A 20,750-nucleotide genomic window follows, 5' to 3' on the forward strand; every position below is an offset into this window, starting at 1 on the left:
GCATTTTGATGAAAGTTTTATTTGTAAGTGCTCAGCAATTTTCAATGTGGAGTTGAATGAACAAAATGATTTTGCCTCTTATATCTGTATTTGATTTTCAGTGTTTCTATTTGAACCCTTTGACTGGTGCCTGGGAGGCTCCAGTGTCTCTGGGATGATTGGATTTGTTTGTATTCAGCTCACATCATACAACAGAGAAATAAACAACATGATAATAAAAACCCATCTGACAAGGACCAGTGTTAGTGCTGTAATACTGGAGTATCGCTGCTGTTCTGAGAACACCTTGATTTTAAAATTAGAATCAAGATTTAAAATCCCTCTCTGGCATAACCTCTATAAAATCCTCCAGCCCCACTGCCAAGAGAGTCCTGTTTGTTCCTCTAATTCTGAACTCTGCATATCCCTAGTTTTAATCACTTCACCATAACAACCACACCTTCAGTTATCTGGCTCTAAGCTTCCTCCCTGAGTATGCTGTTTAAAACAACCTTTTTAATCAGGCCTTTGGTCACCAATCCTCCAATCCCCTTCTGTCGTCCCAGTGACTTATTTGGTTTGATAGAGTGAAATTTTCACAACCTCTAAATGGCATGGTCAACAGCGAGAAAATACAGTGAGAATGAAAATAGAGAGAATCTCAACATCGTGGGAGAAATCTTTGCTTAATCTTTGAACGGATAGATGAGATTCTAACTAGTGAATGGTGAGGAGCCAAGTTGCATGCACTGACATCTCATAATTACCCAGTCTGACCTCATTTCTACTTTCCCAGTCAGCAGGGAGAAACTAGACCACACAGGTTTCTGATTTGAAAGTATAAGTGGTTACTTGGGATCCCCCTGGTGCTTTCTCCATTGTGATTAACATTCCCCAATATCTCAACATTGGCTCCCCAGTCTGTGACTACCTGGACCCTCTGTTCACGGAGGATGGCATGGGCCAAGTGCCAGCTTCATCATCATGGCACATCCTGTCTCAGTTATCATGCAGTTCAGCAATTCAATACGGTGACTTGGGGTTCACCTACACCTTCTGTTGCAATGCTGCTGCCAGGTCCAGGGACAGACAGTCACCTCATTCATTGGAACAGGGCTTGCTCCATTAAATAACAATCTTAAACCCAGATTAAAGTATATGAAACAAATCTTGATGTGCATTGGGAACAGTAGATAAATCATTATTGAGGCCATTTTAATGCGACCATGCAATGCAGGTGATCAGAGTGGATGCTGGATCGATGGTAAACAAGGGAATATCAGAGGTCTTTTATCAGATTGTCCACAGATTAAGTTTGGACATTGCAGACAGACTTTGGCATACATGGCAGAATTTAAATATGTTTAAACATTTAAACAAATCAGGATTTACAGTCAAAGACATGAAGGATCAATACACAAGAATCTGATGATGTACACAGTGAGACCAATAGTGGTGAACACATTTCATATTCAATCTCATGGGAAACTTCTCTGTCATCACAGACACATACATTCCTGGAGAAACTCGGCAGGTCTGGCAGCATCTACTGGGAGAAAGCAAAGTTAATGTTTTGGGTTCCAGCTTTGTTAGGGCGTGTTGGGGGGTAGCAGAGAGGTTAAAGGAGTAAATGATAAGTGGAGATGGAACCCAGAGAAAGAACACAGCTCTTGGGTAGATGAACGAATGGATAAAGGTGACCCTGGGGAGAAAGAAAAGCTGCTAATGGGACCTTTAGTGGTGAAAATGGGTAGCCTGTGGTGAAAGGAGCCCATGTGTTGTCAGGGCCAGAGGTTTGAGGTTGGGTAAAGGATATGGAAGAAAGTGCTAAGGCCCAAAAATTATTGAACCTGATATTGAGTTCCAAAGACTGCAGGATCCCCAGGTGGAAAGTGAGGTGCTGTTCTTCCAGTTTGCACTGAGTTTACTGGAGCACCTCAGCAAGCCTGAGACAGAGATGTTGGCCAGGGAACAGGGTGGAGTGTTGAGGTAGCAGACAACTAGAAGCTCAGGATCATTTTTTGCAAATGTGATGTGGGTGTTCCACAAAACAATTGCCCAGTCTGTGTTTTGTCTCCCCAGTGTGGAGTAGACCACATTGTGAGCAGTGATTACAATAGACTAGATTGGGTGAAGTGCAGATAAAGAGCTGCTTCACTTGGAAGGTCTCTCTTGGGCCTTGGATAGTGAGGAGGAAGGAAGCAAATGGACACATGTTACACCTTCTGCGATTGCATAGGTCAAACCCTTAAATAGCTACAGTTTACATTTATATAGCACCTTTAAAATACCTTGCAGTAGTATAATATATAAACAATTTACTGCTGAGCCAAAGAAGGAGACTTTTGGATAGGTGCCCAAATGGTGGAGGTGGTAATTTCTAAGGAGCATTTTAATGCTGGAGATATCTAGGGGATTTGTAGAATGCATTTCAAAACCCATGGTTAGATGTGGGTGGCACAGTAGTTAGCACTGCTGCCTCACAGTGCCAGAGACCCGGGTTCAATTCCCACCTCAGGCGACTGACTGTGTGGAGTTTGCACATTCTCCCTGTGTCTGCGTGGGTTTCCTCTGGGTGCTCCAGTTTCCTCCCACACTCCAAAAATGTGCAGGTCAGGTGAATTGGCCATGCTAAATTGCCCGTAGTGTTAGGTAAGGGGTAAATGTAGGGTTGTGGGTTGGTGTGGACTTGTTGGGCCGAAGGACCTGTTTCCACACTGTAATCTAATCTAATCTAATAATGACTAAAGGCTTGGTCCCCAGTTGGATGAAGGAAGTCAGAAACATGTGAGAGGTCAGAAGTTGAGGAACACAAATGATTGGAGTTAGTTTTCATCTCTATTTTTTGCTTTTTTCATGCTAAGCCAGCATTTGACGCTCATCCCGAATTGCCCCTTGAACTGAATGGCTTGCCACACCGTTTCTAAGGGCAGTTAAGAGTCAACCATATTGCTGTGGGTCTGGAGTCATCTGTCAACTAGACCTGGTAAGGATAATAGATTTCCTTCCCTAAAAGACATTCCTGAACTAGATGGGTTTTTACAGCGGTCGATGATGCTTTCAAGGACCATTAATGAAACTAGCTTTAATTCGAGATGTTGTTAATTGAACTTAAGTTCCATCAGCTACCACGTGATATTTGAACCAATGTCCCCAAAACATTAGGCTGGGCATCTGGATTACTAGCCTGGTGACATTAATACTACACCACTGTCCTCCCTGTAAATGCATGAAGGTCAGGTGAGAACAGTGTTAGATCCAGTTGTTATTGTCTCTTCCCCAAAATCTTATTCAATTAGACTTAATCCTACAATTGCACATGGCCTTGCTGAAACCACATCTGGAGTACTGATTTGTCCAGTTTTGATCTTCCTACCCAAGTAAGAATGTTCCTGGAATGGGTGCAATGAAGATTCACTTGTCTGATTCTGGAGATGAGGGTATTGATATTTGAAGGCAGATTGAATGGATTTGGTTGATATTATGATTAGATGCCCTACAGTGTGGAAACCAGTCCACACCGACCCACCGAAGAGTAACCCACCGAGACTGATTTCCCTCCGACTAATACACTAGCACTATGGGCAATTTAGCGTGGCCAATTCACCTGAATATCTTTGGACTGTGGGAGGAAACCGGAGCACCTGGAGGAAACCCACACATACACGGGGAGAACGTGCAAACTCCACACAGACAGTTGCCCGAGGATGGAACTGAACCTGGCACCCTGGAGCTATGAGGCAGCAATGCTAACCACTGACCCACCGTGCCACCCAGGAGTTTAGTAGGATGAGAGGCGATCTCACTGAAACATGGAAAATTGTTATGGGATTAGACAAGATGGATACTAATGAGATGTTTTCCCTGACTGAGGAACCTGGAACAATGAGTCAAAGTCTTAGTTAAGGGGTATTATGGACCAGGCCAGACCCCACTCATAGCATTTCAAGGAAGTAGACCAGACTCTAACTTTGCTCATTGTTTTAAGTAGATGTATCACGGATATTCCAGGAGTGATGCAGCTGATCAAACCATTCAGTTTTAAAGAAAACAGAATGTGTTTACAAGATTACTGAATGAAACACAAACAAAAGACAACAGAATAACTTAACCTATCTGAAACCCAACAGATCATCCCAACTTGATGATGCTGTTCCAAATACTCACAACAATCCCCATAAATACCTTTTACACAAAAGGTAGAATCAAACCAGGGTCTTACAGGAGAGGTGGCTGAGAGAGAGGTGGATCAGCTGGCTTCTTTTGGGTCCAGCAGCTTTTTTTTCAACTGACTGGTGGCCAAAACCAAACTAAACCAGAGAAAAGCTAAGCTGGGAGAACTAACCACTTCCCTTTCATTATACAAGTTTTTTTAATATAAAAACTTGAAAGCCTGTTGCCTGAGATAATATCTGTTAGCTATTATCAAATTGGCCTTAAACTCCTTCAACTTAGACTTTTCGGAGTCTGTGTCTTTTACGACCTCTCTGGAAAAAATACTAAGGACAACATAATCTTGTTAATGGAGCAGCTTTGTCAGAGGTGTCAGCTACTGTGGACTGAGATATGGACTCAGAGGGAAACTTTGCAAATCTTGACTGCAGGGGAGTATGGATGATGTCATTGTTGATGTTCCAGACAGGGATTTCTGCAAACCAGGAGAATGGAAGTAGGGGTATGACAGTATGAAAGAACATAACTGAATTGCTTGAGAGTCCACATGGCCCACTCTTGCTCCTTGTTGTAATGAATGGTCTTGATTGAGAGATGGAGCGGGCACTACCTCCAGTGTAATAACATCCCTGTATGACCTCACACCTTCAGGGAAGGAAGAAAGTGAGTAATTCTTCATTACAATATAAGTGAAACCAAATAACTCTGATTTTGAGGTTTATTTTTCCAGTTTGTTTTTGCTTTCCTGTGATATAAAATGCTTGGACTGAAATGTTGAGTTTTAGCCTCCAGGAATGGGTATTGATTGTGACATAATTTCCTGTGCACAGTATGTTTTATTGTGTTATCTACTTCTCTGGAGTTTGTTAGTTTGGGCATTTTTCCAACTTTTCACACTGCAATTTATGGTTTGCATTTTCACTGAAATTTCTCATTTCAGTTTATTATTTTATAAGAAACAAAGAATATTGGAAATGTCAAACCTCATAGATGTGAATTTCGTGAAAGTAGGACCATCTATTTATGAAACATACTCATTTTTGCTTATTAAATGTGATAATCCTGAACACAAGCTTGATGCTATCTACAGCTCCTGGTTAGATTTCTAAGTCTCCTCTTACAGAATTTGATTTTGCTTAAACCTAATGTATTTTTTCTTATAATATTCTTCCTCCTCTCCCTATATTTCCCATCTTCCATTTCCCATCTTCCTCTCCCCTCACATTCTGTCTCCTCCCTATCCCTTCCTTCTCTTCCTATCCCATTCCCTATTTTTATCTTCCCCTTTCCACACCTTCCCCTATTCCCACTTCTTTGCTTTCACATTCTCCTAATTAAATGGTCGCTCATGGACTCACCATGATCTGATTGAGTGATGTAAAAGGCTCAAGGGGCTGAATGGCCTGCTGCTATTCCTACGGCCCTCTCCCTCTCTCCTCTACCTTTCTCCTCATTTCCAACTCATGCTGGGTAGAGTTTTGTTGGCAAATGCCACATTCACAATCTTCAACCCGTGTTTATTGTTCACAAGAGCAGTGAGGCAATAAAGATTAGATATTGCCCTTCATCACTGGGACTGAAGAACTCAGAAACCCTGGCTTTAACACCCTGGATACAGGCTGCTTGCAATATTGTGGCCAATCAGTTTATCCTCATCTCAGTCAGGCTGCCAAATATAAATAATCCATCTTTCATTGAACAACCTGAACGTTCTTCCTCTCATAATGTTGCTCTAATATTGGAACTATCAAGGTGGCAGGATTATGTTTCTGGGAAACAGGAACCTTTGATCCAGTTTTGAGTACTCTGATAGTGAGTTGGTGTGAATTAAGGGGCCTTTGTATGACAGGAAGAGACTGGTCACATAAAACATGAGCTAATCCACACATATTGCTGCCCGTATTTTAATTCACACCAACTCGCCTTTATCCCTCGCTCCCTCTCCTGGTGAAACTATAAGGTCCCCAATGTAGTAACATCTCCATTTTAAAAAATCTCATCCTTATTTTCAATGTATTTCATAGTTTCACCTCCACAGCTCCATAACCTTCCATGGTCCTACAACCTAAGAGCTCTGAACTCCTCCATCCCTAGGCCCATGCATATCCCCAATTTGCTTAACCCACCATCTACCAAGGTCCTTTAGTCACGTCAGACCTATACTCTGGAATTCCTTCTTTAAACTTCCCACTTCTCTTTCTCTGCTTTTGAGAAGCTCCTTAAAACTTAGTCATTGACCAAGTTTTAGCCAACTGTTCTAATTGTTTAAATGCTTTAGAACCCCTGCAGTGGTTACATGGAGCTGCTCCTCACTGAACATAAATATCACAGTATGGGTGGAGTTAGGAGAAAAGTATATGGAGACCTACACTGAAGCCAGGTTTCCCTGTTCCTGCACACCCTTTGTTTTATACTGTATCTGCATGTTCTTTGTATAAAGGTGTATCACCTCCCATTTCTTTGTACTGAACTTTATTTGTCACTTATCTTCCCACTCCACCAACTTGTTAATGTCCCTTAATAATTTGACACTGTCTTCCTCACGGTTTACAATGCTTCCAAGATTAGTCTCATCTACACACTTGGAAATTGTCGTCTCCATGCTAAGATCTAGATCATTAACATGTGTCAGGAAGAGTAAGCATCCCAAAACCAATCCTGGGGAATTCCATTACAGATCATCTTCTGGCTAGAAAAATATCCATTAACCACTACTTTATTACCCATCTCTCAGCCAATTTTGTATCCATGTTGTTACTGTCTCTTTTATTCTACGAGATGAAAGGTTTTTCACAAGTTTGTTGTGTGTTACAGTATCAAACACACCAGCAGTGTTTAGACAGGGTATCTTACAGATCCAGGAAAAAAGTGAGCAATGCAGATGCTGGAGATCAGAGTCAAAAGGTGTGGTGCTGGAAAAGCACAGCTGATCAGGCAGCATCCGAGGAGCAGGAGAGTTGATGTTTCAGGCATAAGCCCTTCATCTGGAATGTGGGCAGGGAAGAGGGCTCAAAGATGAATATGAGGGGAGTGGAGCTGGGGCGAGTGGAAGGTAGCTGGGAAGGCGATAGGTAGATGCAGGTATGGGGTGATGATGATATGTCAGAGGGGAGGGTGGAGCCGATAAGTGGGAAGGAAGATGAACAGGTAGGACAGTTCAAGAGGGCAGTGCCGAGTTGGAGACTTGGATCTGGGGTGAGGTGGGGGGAGGAAAAATGAGAAAGCTGGTGAACTCCACAATGATACTGTGTGATTGGAGGGTTCCAAGACAGAAGATGAGGCGCTCTTCTTCCAGGCGTCGGGTGGGTTGAATTTGGTGATAGAGGAGGCCAGGACCTGTATGACCTTGGTGGAGTGGGATGGGGAGCTGAAGTGGTCGGCTACAGGGCGTTGGGGTTGTTTGGTGTGTGTGTCCCTGAAATGTTTCCTGAAACATTCCACCAGTTGGTATCCTGTCTCCCCAGTGTAGAGGAGATCACAATGGGAGCAATGGACCTAGTAGATGAGGTGTTTGGATGTGCAGAAAAGTCTCTACCGGATGTGAAAAGATCCTGTGGGTCTTGGTCAGAGGTGAGGGGGGAGGTGTGGGCACAGGTTTTACACGTCTTATGGATGCAAGGAAAGGTCTGAGAGTGGAGGGTGGGCTGGTGGGGGAGGGGGAAGGGGGGGCCGTGGGGGTGAAAGGGAGGGAGTGGACTTAATGAGGGAGGAATTGGAGGGAATGGACTCTGCAGAATGCTGAAAGGGTGGCAAGGAAATATATCTCTGGTGTTGGGGTCTGACTGTAGGTGTCGGAACTGTCCTATAATTTCACTGTTTGTTCTGCATCCCATTTTAAATCTCTCCTGGATACTCCATTTGTCCCGTGTATCTCAGGGGAAACTGCTGGGAGGCTCCTATTGCCTATGTGCAGATGCACTGAACTCCCACTATTGGCACAATGATTGAAAGCGCAGAACAGCCTGGATCAACATAGAATCATAGAATCTCTACAACGTGAAAGCAGGCCATTTTGTCCATTGAGTCCACACCAATCTTCTGAACAATATCCCAGTCAGACCCACAACCCACACCCCCACCACCATCACCACCACCACCACCACCAATCCTATCATAGAGTCACAGAGTCATAGAGACGTACAGCATGTACAGATGTACAGAGATGTATGGAAACAGACCCTCCAGTCCAACTCATCCATGCCAATCAAATATCCTAACCTAATCTCGTCCCATTTGCCAGGACTTGGCCCACATCCCTCTAAACCTTACCTATTCATATACCCATCCAGATGTCTTTTAAATGCTGTGATTGTACCAGCCTCCACCACTTCCTCTAGCACTCATTCCATATGCACACCACCCTCTGTGTGAAAATGTTGCCCCTTAGGTCCCTTTTATATCTTTCCCTCGCTTCCTAAACCTTGTCTATTTATCCTGTCCATATCCTCTATGAGGTCACCCCTCAGGCCTCCAATGCCCCAGGGAAAACAGCCCCAGCCTATTCAGCATCACCTTATAGCTCAAATCCTCCAACCCTGGCACATCCTTGGAAATCTTTTCTAAACCCTTACATGTTTCACAATATCTTTTGATAGGAAGGAGACCAGAGTTGTATGCAATATTCCAAAAGTGGCCTCACCAATGTCCTCTATTGCAACTTTGCATTTCCTATGGCTAACCCACCCAGTCTGCATACCCCCTGGTCACTATGGGCAATTTAGCATGGCTAATCCACTCATCCTGTACAATGTTGGATTGTGGATATGTAAATTGTTTCTAAAATGAGGGTGAGACTGGTTCTCCCTGACTCTTACCATCACCTGGCCCTGCCTATCTTCCTAGTCCCAATTCCCCGTACCCTCTCATCTTGACATTCTTCCCTATTCCCCCCATCCCTCTTGTACACCCCCCCATCCCTCTTGTACACCTCCCCCCCCACCCCACACTCTTCTCAGTTCCTCCCCTCTGTCATATCCTCTCCCTATCAGTCCCTCTCTCTCCACACCTTCTCCTCTCCCTCCGCCATCCACTCCATCTATTATAGTTCTCGGATATCTTGCTCGCAATTTTACGTTTTAATGGATACATTCGATGCCTAATATCCAGGAAAGCTGTATCAGCAAAGAGCTTAAAGTCCCTTATTGGGGGAACTAAAGCAATTTTAAATGTGTCCTTTTAGATCAGCCGGAAATCCGCTTGTTGTTATGAGAGCACCTGATATTTATAGAGAACGCAATAATTATTTCCCACTGAAAAATGAGGAGGTGGGGAGGGGGGGGAGGAGAGGAGAGGAGAGGAGGAGGAGGAGGGAGGAGGAGGGAGGAGAGGAGGGAGAGGAGAGGAGGGAGGAGGGGAGGAGAGGAGGGAGGAGGGAGGAGGAGGAGGGCGAGGAGGGAGGAGGGGAGGGAGGAGGGGAGGGGGGGGGGGAGGGGGAAGGGGGGGGAGGTGAGGAGGGAGTGAGGTGAGGGTAGGGGGTGAGGGGGTGATGGGTAGGGGGAGAGGGAGGTGATGGGTAGGGGGGTGAGGGGGGGGGGAGGGGGAGGGGGAGGGGAGGGGGGGGAGGGGGGGAGGGGGGGGGTGAGGGGGAGGGGGGGGAGGGGGTGAGGGGGGGGGGAGGAGGGGGGTGAGGGGGAGGGGGGGGAGGGGGGAGGAGGGGGGGGAGGGGGGAGGAGGGGGGGAGGGGGGAGGAGGGGGGGGAGGGGGGGGGAAGGGGGGGTGTAGGGGGAGGGGAGGGGGAGTGAGGGGGAGGGGAGGGGGAGTGAGGGGGAGGGGAGGGGGAGGGAGGGGGAGGGGAGGGGAGGGGAGGGGGAGTGAGGGGGAGGGGAGGGGGAGTGAGGGGGAGGGGGAGGGGGAGGGGGAGGGGAGGGGGAGGGGAGGGGAGGGGAGGGGGGGGGAGGGGGAGTGAGGGGGAGGGGGGGAGGAGTGAGGGGGAGGGGAGGGGGAGTGAGGGGGAGGGGAGGGGGGGGGAGGGGAGGGGGGGGAGGGGAGGGGGGAGGGAGGGGGAGTGAGGGGAGGGGGGGGGGTGAGGGGAAGGGGAGGGGGAGTGAGGGGGAGGGAGGGGGAGTGAGGGGGAGGGGAGGGGGAGTGAGGGGGAGGGGAGGGGGAGTGAGGGGGAGGGGAGGGGAGGGGAGGGGAGGGGAGGGGGAGGGAGGGGGAGGGGAGGGAGGGGGAGGGGAGGGGAGGGGGAGGGGAGGGGAGGGGAGGGGAGGGGGAGGGGAGGGGGAGTAGGGGGGGTGAGGGGAAGGGGAGGGGAGTGAGGGGGAGGGGGAGGGGGAGTGAGGGGGAGGGGAGGGGGAGTGAGGGGGAGGGGGGGGGTGAGGGGGGGGGTGAGGGGGAGGGGAGGGGAGGGGAGGGGGAGGGGGGGGAGGGGGGAGGGGGGGGGGGAGGGGGAGGGGGGGGGGGGAGGGGGAGGGGGGGGGGGAGAGGGGGGAGGGGGGGAGGGGGAGGGGGAGGGGGGGAGGGGGGGGGAGGGGGGGGGGGGGGAGCGGGAGGGGGAGGGTGGGGAGGGGAGGGGGGGGGGGGAGGGGGAGGGGGGGGAGAGGGGGGGGAGGGGGAGGGGAGGAGGGGGAGGGGGGGGGGTGGGAGGGGGAGGGGGAGGGGGGGGGTGGGGAGGGGTGGAGGGGGAGGGGGAGGGGGAGGGGGAGGGGTGGGGGGGGAGGGGGAGGGGAGGGGGGGAGGGGGAGGAGAGGTGGGAGGGGGAGGGGAGGGGGGAGGGGGGGGGGGAGGGGGGAGGGGGAGGAGGGGGGGAGGGGGGGGGAGGGGGAGGGGAGGGGGGGGGGTGGAGGGGGGGGGAGGGGGAGGGGGGGGGGAGGGGGAGGGGGGGGGAGGGGGAGGGGGGGGGGGAGGGGGAGGGGGGGGGGAGGGGGAGGGGGGGGGGGGAGGGGAGGGGAGGGGGGGAGGGGGAGGGGAGGGGGGGAGGGGGAGGGGAGGGGGGGAGGGGGAGGGGAGGGGGGGAGGGGGGGGGGGAGGGGGAGGGGGAGGGGGGGAGGGGGAGGGGGAGGGGGGGGAGGGGGAGGGGGAGGGGGGGAGGGGGAGGGGGGGGAGGGGAGAGGGGGGAGGGGAGAGGGGGTGAGGGGAGGGGGGTGGGGGTTGAGGGAGGGGGGAGGGGGTGAGGGGAGGGGAGGAGGGGAGGGGAGGAGGGGAGGGGAGGGAAGGGGAGGGGAGGAGGGGAGGGGAGGGGGGGGAGGGGAGGGGAGGGGAGGGGAGGGGGGGGAGGGGGGGAGGGGAGGGGAGTGGGGGAGGGGGTGAGGGGGGAGGGGAGGGGGGGGTGAGGGGGGGAGGGGAGGGGGTGAGGGGGAGGGGAGGGGGTGAGGGGGGGGGGTGAGTGTGGTGGTGGGGTGGAGGGGTGAGGGTGAGGGGGTGAGGGTGAGAGTGAGAGGGGGTGAGGGTGAGGGTGAGAGTGAGAGGGGGGTGAGGGTGAGGGGGGTGGGTGAGGGGGAGTGGGTGAGGGGGAGTGGGTGAGGGGGAGGGGGGTGAGGGGGAGGGGGTGAGGGGAGGGGTGAGGGTGAGGGGAGGGGTGAGGGGGAGTGAGGAGGGGGAGGAGAGGGGGAAGGGGTAGGGAGTGAGTGAGGAGGGAGGGGTGTGAGTGAGGAGGTGGAGAGGGGTGGGGGAGTGGGAGTGAGGAGGGGAGGGGGGAGGGGGGGGAGATGGGGGAGAGTGAGGAGGGGAGGGGGGAGTGAGGAGGGAGTGAAAGAGAGAGCCAATGAGGAGGGGAGTGAGTGAGGAGGAGGTAATAGAGTCAGTGAGGGATGGAAGGGGGAGTAATCCAATGAGGGAGGGTGGTGGGAAGTGAGAGAGTGAGTATGGAGGTGGAGAAGCAGGTACCGGGAGGAGGGTAAAACAGTTAATGATCGCGCTGCCGCCCCCGGACCGGGACACACACGGACACGGACAGGGAGAGGAGAGGGAGCCCCGCTCCTCAAGGACATGAATCCTCCGGCTGCGGCTGATCTGGTTTTGCTGCATGTTCTCACCCCCGGCTCTGGAGGAAGGCGGCGGGCCCCGGCCCGGGCCCGGGCTCGGCCTCAGCCCCGGCCCCCGGCCCCCGCTCCTGAAGCCGTTCCCCGGGAGCGGCCGCCCGCTGCTGCAGGATGCCGCCTGTAAGCTGCAGCCTTTCGGCTTCCCCGGAACAAAAGGGTCGCTGGGCCGCAGCTGATGGTTTTCCGGAACTTGGTTCGGGCCGGAGGACGGGCTGCGGGGGCCCCGGGACCGGGAGCGGGAGCAGGAGCGGCCCCGGGGAGCGGGGGGACTGCTCCCGGGATGAAGCTCGCTCTCCCCCGGGCTCCCCGGGAGCTGCAGCCCGGGGAGGCGGAGGTTGCTGCTGCCGCCGCCGCCGGGAGGGGCGGGTCTGCTTCGACCTGGCCCGGGACTTCGGCGGCTTCTCGGTGGCGGGCGCCGGGGGGGAGTGGCCCTCGCTGCCCGCCTGGGAGTGCTCGCAGGCGGCGGAGGGAGCCGCGGTGACCGGGGAGAGCTCCGGGAGCCGTTCCCCGAGCGAGGAGGAGCCGACCGAGACCAGCGACGCGCTGCTGGTGCTGGAGGGGATCGAGCTGGAAGCCGGAGGAGGGGGAGCGGACAGCGGGCAGCAGCGGCGGGCTCCCCCGGGGATGACCCTCCCTCTCCCCGCCGCCCCTCCGGCTCCCTCCCCCGGTCTGACCGAGCCCGGAGTCCCGGAGCTCTGTCCAAAGTCCGGCTGAGCCGCTGCTCCAGCTCCCCCAGCCCGTCGCTGCAGAGAGGCGCCGAGGACAAGCTGCTGGGTCGCCTGCCCGGCAAAAGCCGCAAGAGCTCCCTGAAAATCCGCCTCAGCAAACTGTTCCGCACCAAAAGCTGCAGTGACCCAGCAGCCAAGAGACATTCCGTGGAGCTGGACACATCGGCCGGCTGCCTGGTGGGAGATCTCCCAGCTGCAGGAGGTTACACCATCAGAAGGTACAAAGAAACCCTCGCTGCTGTTAACCCGACTCTCAGGGAGGGTGGGTTAGTGGGACTCTTAGCCCTGTTTTAACCAGAATCCAAAGGTGACATTATACCCCACAGGGAGAAAACTGAGGGACACAGTCAGGGGCGAAATGTGTGTCGCTGGAGGGAAAAAAAACCGCACGTTATGCCCGAAACGTCGACTCAACAGGACAACTGGAGATGGGGGAGGACACTTCAGGGTCAACCGTTGGCTATAATCTGGTGTGACGACCTCGTCCACTCAACAGGACGATTGGGGTTAGGGGAGACTGAATCATTCCACATTTCAGTGTCATCGGTGGAGATAAATCCTTTCAGTTTTACTCTCAGTTGAATTTAGTTGCAGACCCACTGCTCAGGGTAATTTTGATGTGGAGGTGTCGGTGTTGGACTGGCGTGGACAAGGTCAGAAGTTGCACCATATCAGATTATTGTCCAGCAGATTTATTTGAAATCACAAGCCTTTGGAGTGCAGGCTTGTGATTTCAAATAAACCTGCTAGATTATAACCTGGTGTGGTGCGAGTTCTAATCTTGTCCATTCAACAGGACAAATGGAGAGGGGGTTTAGAGGAGACTGAATCATTCCACACTTCAGTGTTATTGATGGAGAGAAATCCTTTTAAGTTTTATTCTTGACTGAATTTTGTTGCAGACCTTAGGGTAATTTGAGGTCATGGATTAAAAATCAAGTGTGGGACTCCAGATTATTTCCCACACATCCCCTCTTCCTGTAATTGCAATTGTCCTCGCCACTGTTTGACAATCATGAAGGATTTTGGTAGAGGAATCAGCAATTCTAGCAGCAAGAAGGTCATTTATCAGCAAAGTCAAGATTGAAGGTGGCTAAGGAGCAGCATCAGGAAAGCTATGATCTGAAATGCACTTCCTGAGAGAGTGGCAAAGGAAATTTTCTGTAGTTGCATTCTAAAGGAAACTGCAAAATTAAAAGGGCTGGAATATCAGGGCTGCATGGGTAAATGCAGGAATGATTGAGTTATTGGAGAGATTGACCAAAAGTGTTAGTGCAGGCTGTGTGGGTCAACTGGCTGCCTCCTGTGTTGTATCAATTTTTGACGTATTTACTGCAGTGGTATGCTAACTGTTGGTGATTGTGTGCTGTCTCCTAGTTCACGTGCAGGAATGTCAGAGACAGCACCTTGTCAAAATCTTGGATTGTACCCAACAGTTTTGACATACGAGGTCAGGGGAGTATTGCAACATCCCAGTTCTTAAAATTAAACAGCAATTTTTTTTTTTCAGGGAAGCTCAATAGATCTATTCTAAGTCTTCTCAACATCTTGCCCAATCTAATAGTAATACAGAAACAATATAATTATAGGCCCCCTTCCCCACCAATTTTCTCCTAAAGGCAGTGAGTCACACTGAGATATTCTCTTGTTCTAAGAGTCAAACCCCATGGTGTAGGTCTGGTGTCAGATGGACCACAGTAAATGAGGTAGCCTGGTTTCCTTCCTGAAGGACGTTAGTTAATGCTGTTGGAATTTTTACTGCAGTCTTTTTGTGTTCATTTTCTGCAGTGCCAGCTCAAAGGCAGGTTTATGAAATTTCAATTTCATAGCTTGCCAAAGTAGGATGACTTTAATTTAAAAAGTAAATCTGGAAGTTTTAACACTTTCGAGAACCAGTGTCAGCAGTAAAAGTGACCCTCAGCCTGTCAATGTTTGCTGTATCTAACCATCTTTTCAGAAATCAAATCTTCGCATCTTACCCAATCAGTCCTGCATGTGACTCCAGTCCTATAGCAATGTGGTTGACTCTTGACAAGCTACTCACCGATTGAAACTGAGACAAGCACTTCTCAAGGGCAACTAAGAGTGGACAGTAATCGTCAGCCGAGCTAACGATTTCAACATCCTGCGAATCCAGGCAGGGATTTGGATTTTCAGTCGATGATTGGTTTGTCTGGTACCAGAACTCAGCTACTGAGCTCTTTGGTATGATTTCACCGTGGGCGGCACGGGTGGCACAGTGGTTAGCACTGCTGCCTCACAGCACCTGAGACCCGGGTTCAATTCCCGCCTCAGGCGACTGACTGTGTGGAGTTTGCACGTTCTCCCCGTGTCTGCGTGGGTTTCCTCCGGGTGCTCCGGTTTCCTCCACAGTCCAAAATTGCCCATAGTGTTAGGTAAGGGGGTAAATGTAGATGGAGGGGTATGGGTGGGTTACGCTTCGGCGGGGCGGTGTGGACTTGTTGGGCCGAAGGGCCTGTTTCCACACTGTAAGTAATCTAATCTAATCTAAAACTATCCTCACTGAACTGGCTGTTTCTATGTCAAAGTTGCGAATGCTGTACTGCAGTTTAATGATTGATCAAACAAGACAAATTGCAGTTGAGCCCAAGAGCATCCTTACTTGCAGTATGTACACCTGCCTCTCTCAGCAGGGGTCACTGGCTGACTTTCCTGTTCATTACTCTGGAGATGCTTAGCCCAATTGTATCAACCAGTTCCTTGGAGGAGTTAGCTTTACTTGTGGGTATCAAAGCCTTGACTCACCTAACCTTGTAAGATGCTTGTCACATTATTCTTTAAGGAACAAAATGTACAGTATGCAACAGTGATAACAGTACTAACACAAGGGACTATTCCAGATGTGATCTTTGGTCAGCCCGCAGGTATAGTTGCTTCATCAGTGGTGACTGAGCCTGAAAGTGCCTAGGCCATTAGCTGTGGAATTCGTTCCATTACTGCTGGACCTTGCTTCCTACTTTGGGACACCCCTTACAAATTTCTTCATTGGACCAAGCTGTTGGTGAACTGGCCTAATCTCCTTATGTGTCGAGATGTCATTCTTTATTTTGTAATTCTGTTATGAAGCTGTTAGTCATGAAACAACCATTTCACTATCCAGATTGAGTTGAGAGGCAGCTGCAGCTGAAATTGTTGAATTACTACACAAGTGTTCATCATGCAGTAAGACAGAGGGTCACTGCTTTAGGGGCAGGATATTACACTTTAACATATTTACTAAATTGTAGGTATGTTGCCTGAAAAGAGAAACAAGTTCCATTTACTCTGCACTTCTAAAATGGAAGATTGGCTTTACTTAAAGGTCAAGTTGATTAAAATTTTGGTTTTGTTTGTGGAAAATTGATTTAAGACATTGTAGATATTCTGGCTTCATTAGTAGAACATGGCACAGAAGTTTGCATTTGTAAATGCGTGTGATATCTTGATTGAGAATGTATTGCTGGAATGACTGCTCACTGAGTGAGAGGCTGCTTTAAAATGATAAGACTATTACTTGATGGAAGGAGTGTTTCAGGAAATTTGTATGACAATTATAGGAAGTACCTGTTTTATGCAAGATTCTTAATATGTTACAGAAAGGTGCTTTTTTTAAAAAAAAGCTACTTGAATTTGCTGTGTTATTTTTCTGATGAACCTAGTGACAAAATCTTGTATTTTTGGGGGGCAGGTTGTAACATTGAGAGCTGCAGTGATGAAGCAAAGTCCATGCAGTTTCAACATCAAAAGGTAAGAGAGACAGAGTTAATTAGAGTTAACTGTGCCTCATAATGATGCCAAATTTGGATTTTAGAAAAAAACTAGGTGGTGAAGAAGGCTGTGGAAAAATGAAGTTGATATTTTGAGATTCTGGAAAAGAATAATTGACAAGAAGGTGGTGATTACATTAATTTGAGTTTGTGGAGAACTGTGTGGGATGCAGTTAGGAGTTTGGTGTAATAGGATGAGGAAGTTTGGCAGAGCATTGACTATAGTGATACTGATATCAATAAAGTTGAGAAAGATACCAACAGAAAAAAAGCGTCATAATGATTTTGTCTGAACCTTGTAGTGGCACATTGTGTGGGGCTGTGTCAGTTCAGTGAAGATTGTACCTAATTCTTTGAAGAATGTCTTGTGGAATCCTGCCCACTCTATTCTGCATTGCTGCATTCCTCATCAGCTTCTTTGCATAATAAAATTTCATTGCAAATTATTTGTGGGAGGCAGGTTCTGAAGTGACAGCTGAGCTGATATTCGGAAGTAAAACAGCATTCAGGTCTGGGTTTACGTCATCTACAGAAAACATTGAGTTAAGGAAGTCTTTGTGGAATAATGGGAATAGGTGAGTTGCTTGCTCTTGTATCTTGTGCACAGAATCAATGGATCAAATTTCAGCCTCTGTGCTGTTTGCTTCTATGATTTTTCAGTCATGGTTTGAAATTTGAAGTAATTTGGGATTCTTATTGTGTTAGGGCAATGATTTTTGTATTAGTGCTGAAATAAAGTAGCAAGAGGGAAGATGAGTTGCAATTGTTAGAGGAGTGCATGAGCTATGCTAAATAATTTCAAAGAGACACTTTTACCTCATTACTTCTGTGATATGCCTGTCAATTTTAAGGCACTGATGGTAAGAGTTAATAAATGTTACTGGCAGTCAGTAACATAGCGGCAGGTGGATTGCAGGGTATAGAATGGCGGGGTAAAAACAATGACTGCAGATGCTGGAAACCAGATTCTGGATTAGTGGGTGCTGGAAGAGCACAGCAGTTCAGGCAGCATCCAAGTAGCTTCGAAATCGACGTTTCGGGCAAAAGCCCTTCATCAGGAATAACCCCAGGCTTGGGTTGTTTACACACATGACTGAGGCAATCAAAAATAGTGAAAGTATACAAAATACGAGTCTAAAGAGAAGGGAAATGGCTCAAAGTACTGAGCTGCATGGAAGTTACCATTATGAAAATATGTATGCTGACCAAGGAGTCTGTGGTTCCACATATCATTAATTTGGCTACTGGCCAATTTAATTAGTGTGATGATCAAAAGAGCCCTGGACTAGGTGGGGTCAGTAGATGGATAGAGTTTAATATAAAATCATGGGATTAGGTGAGGGGTGACAAAATGAATTAGATTCTAAATGAGGATGAGTTTCAGCTACTGAAACAGCAAAGAAAACTGGGTGTTTTGCTCAAAAGGTCATTTAAACTCATTGGTTCCATGTTTGTGGGTGATTGAAGAATGGTGCTGAATTATAGGTCGCAGGAGGTGATTTTGAATTTTAATCTGCTTGATGAAGCTTGATCTTGCAGTCTGTGTTCTGTCTGGTCCTTTATAACATAATAGTTATTGGAAGGAATCCAGAGGAGGTCTTATGGGGGCAATTTTGAAGAGTGATTGTTCACTTTAGAAATGGAGAGAGTCCTGAAAGACTTTTTCAGGCATTTCACAGAATGGAACAAATTGATTTTCAACAAATGGGGGATGGAATCTATCAAACTCTTCCACCTTCACTCACCAGTGGGATATTTTTTCTGATGTGACAATAGTATGTAATCTGTTGTGATGTAAACTTTCTATGGATAACGTGTTATTGAAAGATTCAACAGATATTTGTTACAACACATTAATATATACAAACATTGTATTCTTCAGACACATCAGTATATTGGCTAAAGTTAGGATACTATGTTACAGCAGAGGAGCATGCATTCAACAGTATATCAGGCTTCAACTGATCTCCACTCAGGTGGCACCTGAGATGTATAAACCCTCCGATCACCCTGATATCAGGATATCTGCTCACAGTATACTGACCGTGAGGCATACCACAATGCACCATAAATGCCTGTGCTTGGTGATCTATTTTACTTCCTTTAAGGTCCAGCAAGGCCTTACGTTTAAAATATTGTAACTAGCATTCCCATCTCTTCAAGACCTTATCTTATTCTCCCTCTGTCACCTTCTCCATTGCTCTGAATTCAGGATTCTGGCCTACTTTTGGATCCCATGCCCTTTTCCATTGTTCGTCCATTGAATGACTGTCCCACCAGCCATTTGGGTCCCAGTCTCTGGAAGATGCCTTCCAAGCATTTTCGCTTTGCACTTGTTCTTTAAGGTAGCTATGATGTGGTGGTGCCAGTGTTGGACTGGGGTGGGCAAAGTTTAAAAATCGTACAGCACTAGGTTATAGTTCAACAGGTTTATTTGGAAGTACTCCAGTATTGTGTGATTTTTAACCTTGTCCTTTAAGATTCTGCTAGAAACCTGTTTGTTTGATCAGGCATTTGGTTACATGCCCAATTCTCTCTCCTTTTTGATTTGATACTATTCTTTGGTTGGTTACACAACAGTGAATGTCCTTGATACATTTGACTACATTGAATGAGTTATATAAATGCAAGTTATTGCTGTTCTCTTGGTGACTGCAGGATTCAAGAATTTGCTGACAGGTTAAGCTTGTGAAAGTTTAGGGAATTTTGGCAACATGATATTTGGAAGAGTGAGCTGGATGGACTATTGGCGATTTACTGCTCAAAACTTGCTGAATGCCTTTTATCTTATTATTTATCATTTCCATAACACCTTGAAATTTGGCAAAACATCCCATTTGATCATTACAATATCTTTGTTGTGGAAACATTGGCTGCTGTGTTTCCTCCATTACAGCAGTAAGTATTTTAAATGGCTATGAAATGCTTTGGACAATCTTGAGTTGAAAGGTTGTAGGGGGGGGGGGGGGGGGGGGGGGGGGGGGGGGGGGGGGGGGGGGGGGGGGGGGGGGGGGGGGGGGGGGGGTGGGGGGGGGGAGGGGGGGGGGGGGGGGGGGGGGGGGGGAGGGGGGGTGGGGGGGGGGGGGGGGGGGGGGGGGGGGGGGGGGGGGGGGGGGGGGGTGGGGGGTGGGGGGGGAGGGGGGGGGGGGGGGGGGGGTTAAAACCAGAAAGTCCTTTCAAAGTACCTGCTTGAGGACTAGGAGCAGAAGAAACGGGTTGCTTTCTAGTTAGATGTGACTGTGCCAAAGTGCAGTGTCTCCTGCAGCAGAGTTATTGCAAAGGAAGGAAATCTCCAGCTAGATGCAGTCAGGCAGAAATGAATTAGGCCTGGAAGCTGCCAGTATTGGAAACAGAAATGGTAGGCTGACAATTTGCAGGATCCTTGATTCTTTCTGAAGAAGACTCCCACCCAAATTCTTAATCATCCTTTTCTTTCGAAGACTGACTGACCTGCAGTCCATCTCCAGACTTGTCAGATTTTTGCTTTTAAAACCAAACTGGTGGTTGTCACAGCCAAGTGCCTTCTCAGCACGATCGAAGCAAATTCATTGTTGTTATTACAGATGTGTCTCTGCAGGTTATGGAGTAGCTGTAATTTGGAACGAAAGGAGGAAGGGCCAGCAGGAAACCAGTTTCCTCAGAAGTCAATTGATAAAAGAACTGAGTGGGTGAGTTATAATCTGGAAAGTGTTCCCTGCGAGGGTGATGCAAACAGAGTTATCAGAAACTTTCAAAGGGGAATTGGATAGATACTCAGAAGGAAAGAATAGGGAGTGGGTGTAAGTGGGCAAGTTTTTTTAAAAAAAAGCAGGTGCAGGCACAGGTACAGTGGGCTACTGGCTTTCCACGGAAACCACTTTGAAAAGGCAGGGAAAGTCCTGGTTCTGAGGTAGTAACAGTAATGTACTCTTGGGTATTTCAGTTTTTATTGTTGAAGACTAGAGAAGGAGGTTTCCTTTCACCTTCATGCAATTAAGGTGAGGTCCATAAGTGAAGGATGCCAGCAAAAGCTTAATTCATCTAACTTTGGGACGGCACAGTGGTTAGCGCCAGGGACCCGGATTCGATTCCAGCCTCTGGTGACTGTCTGTGTGGAGTTTGCACATTCTGCTAGTGTCTGTGGG

General features: G+C 49.0%; 1 protein-coding gene across 1 annotated transcript in view; it reads left to right on the forward strand.

Moving 5' to 3' along the window:
- The first annotated feature begins 11,968 nt into the window (after nucleotides 1-11,968).
- Nucleotides 11,969-20,750, forward strand: part of socs7 (suppressor of cytokine signaling 7) — a 54,069-nt gene continuing 45,287 nt past the window's right edge. The window contains 6 exon segments of the mRNA XM_072561301.1: nucleotides 11,969-12,126; nucleotides 12,128-12,292; nucleotides 12,295-12,330; nucleotides 12,332-12,349; nucleotides 12,351-12,813; nucleotides 12,816-13,077. Of these exon segments, the coding sequence (XP_072417402.1) occupies nucleotides 12,079-12,126; nucleotides 12,128-12,292; nucleotides 12,295-12,330; nucleotides 12,332-12,349; nucleotides 12,351-12,813; nucleotides 12,816-13,077 (992 nt within the window). The 5' untranslated portion in view covers nucleotides 11,969-12,078.

This window comes from Chiloscyllium punctatum, chromosome 42, assembly GCF_047496795.1.
Source record: "Chiloscyllium punctatum isolate Juve2018m chromosome 42, sChiPun1.3, whole genome shotgun sequence".
NCBI lineage: Eukaryota > Metazoa > Chordata > Chondrichthyes > Orectolobiformes > Hemiscylliidae > Chiloscyllium > Chiloscyllium punctatum.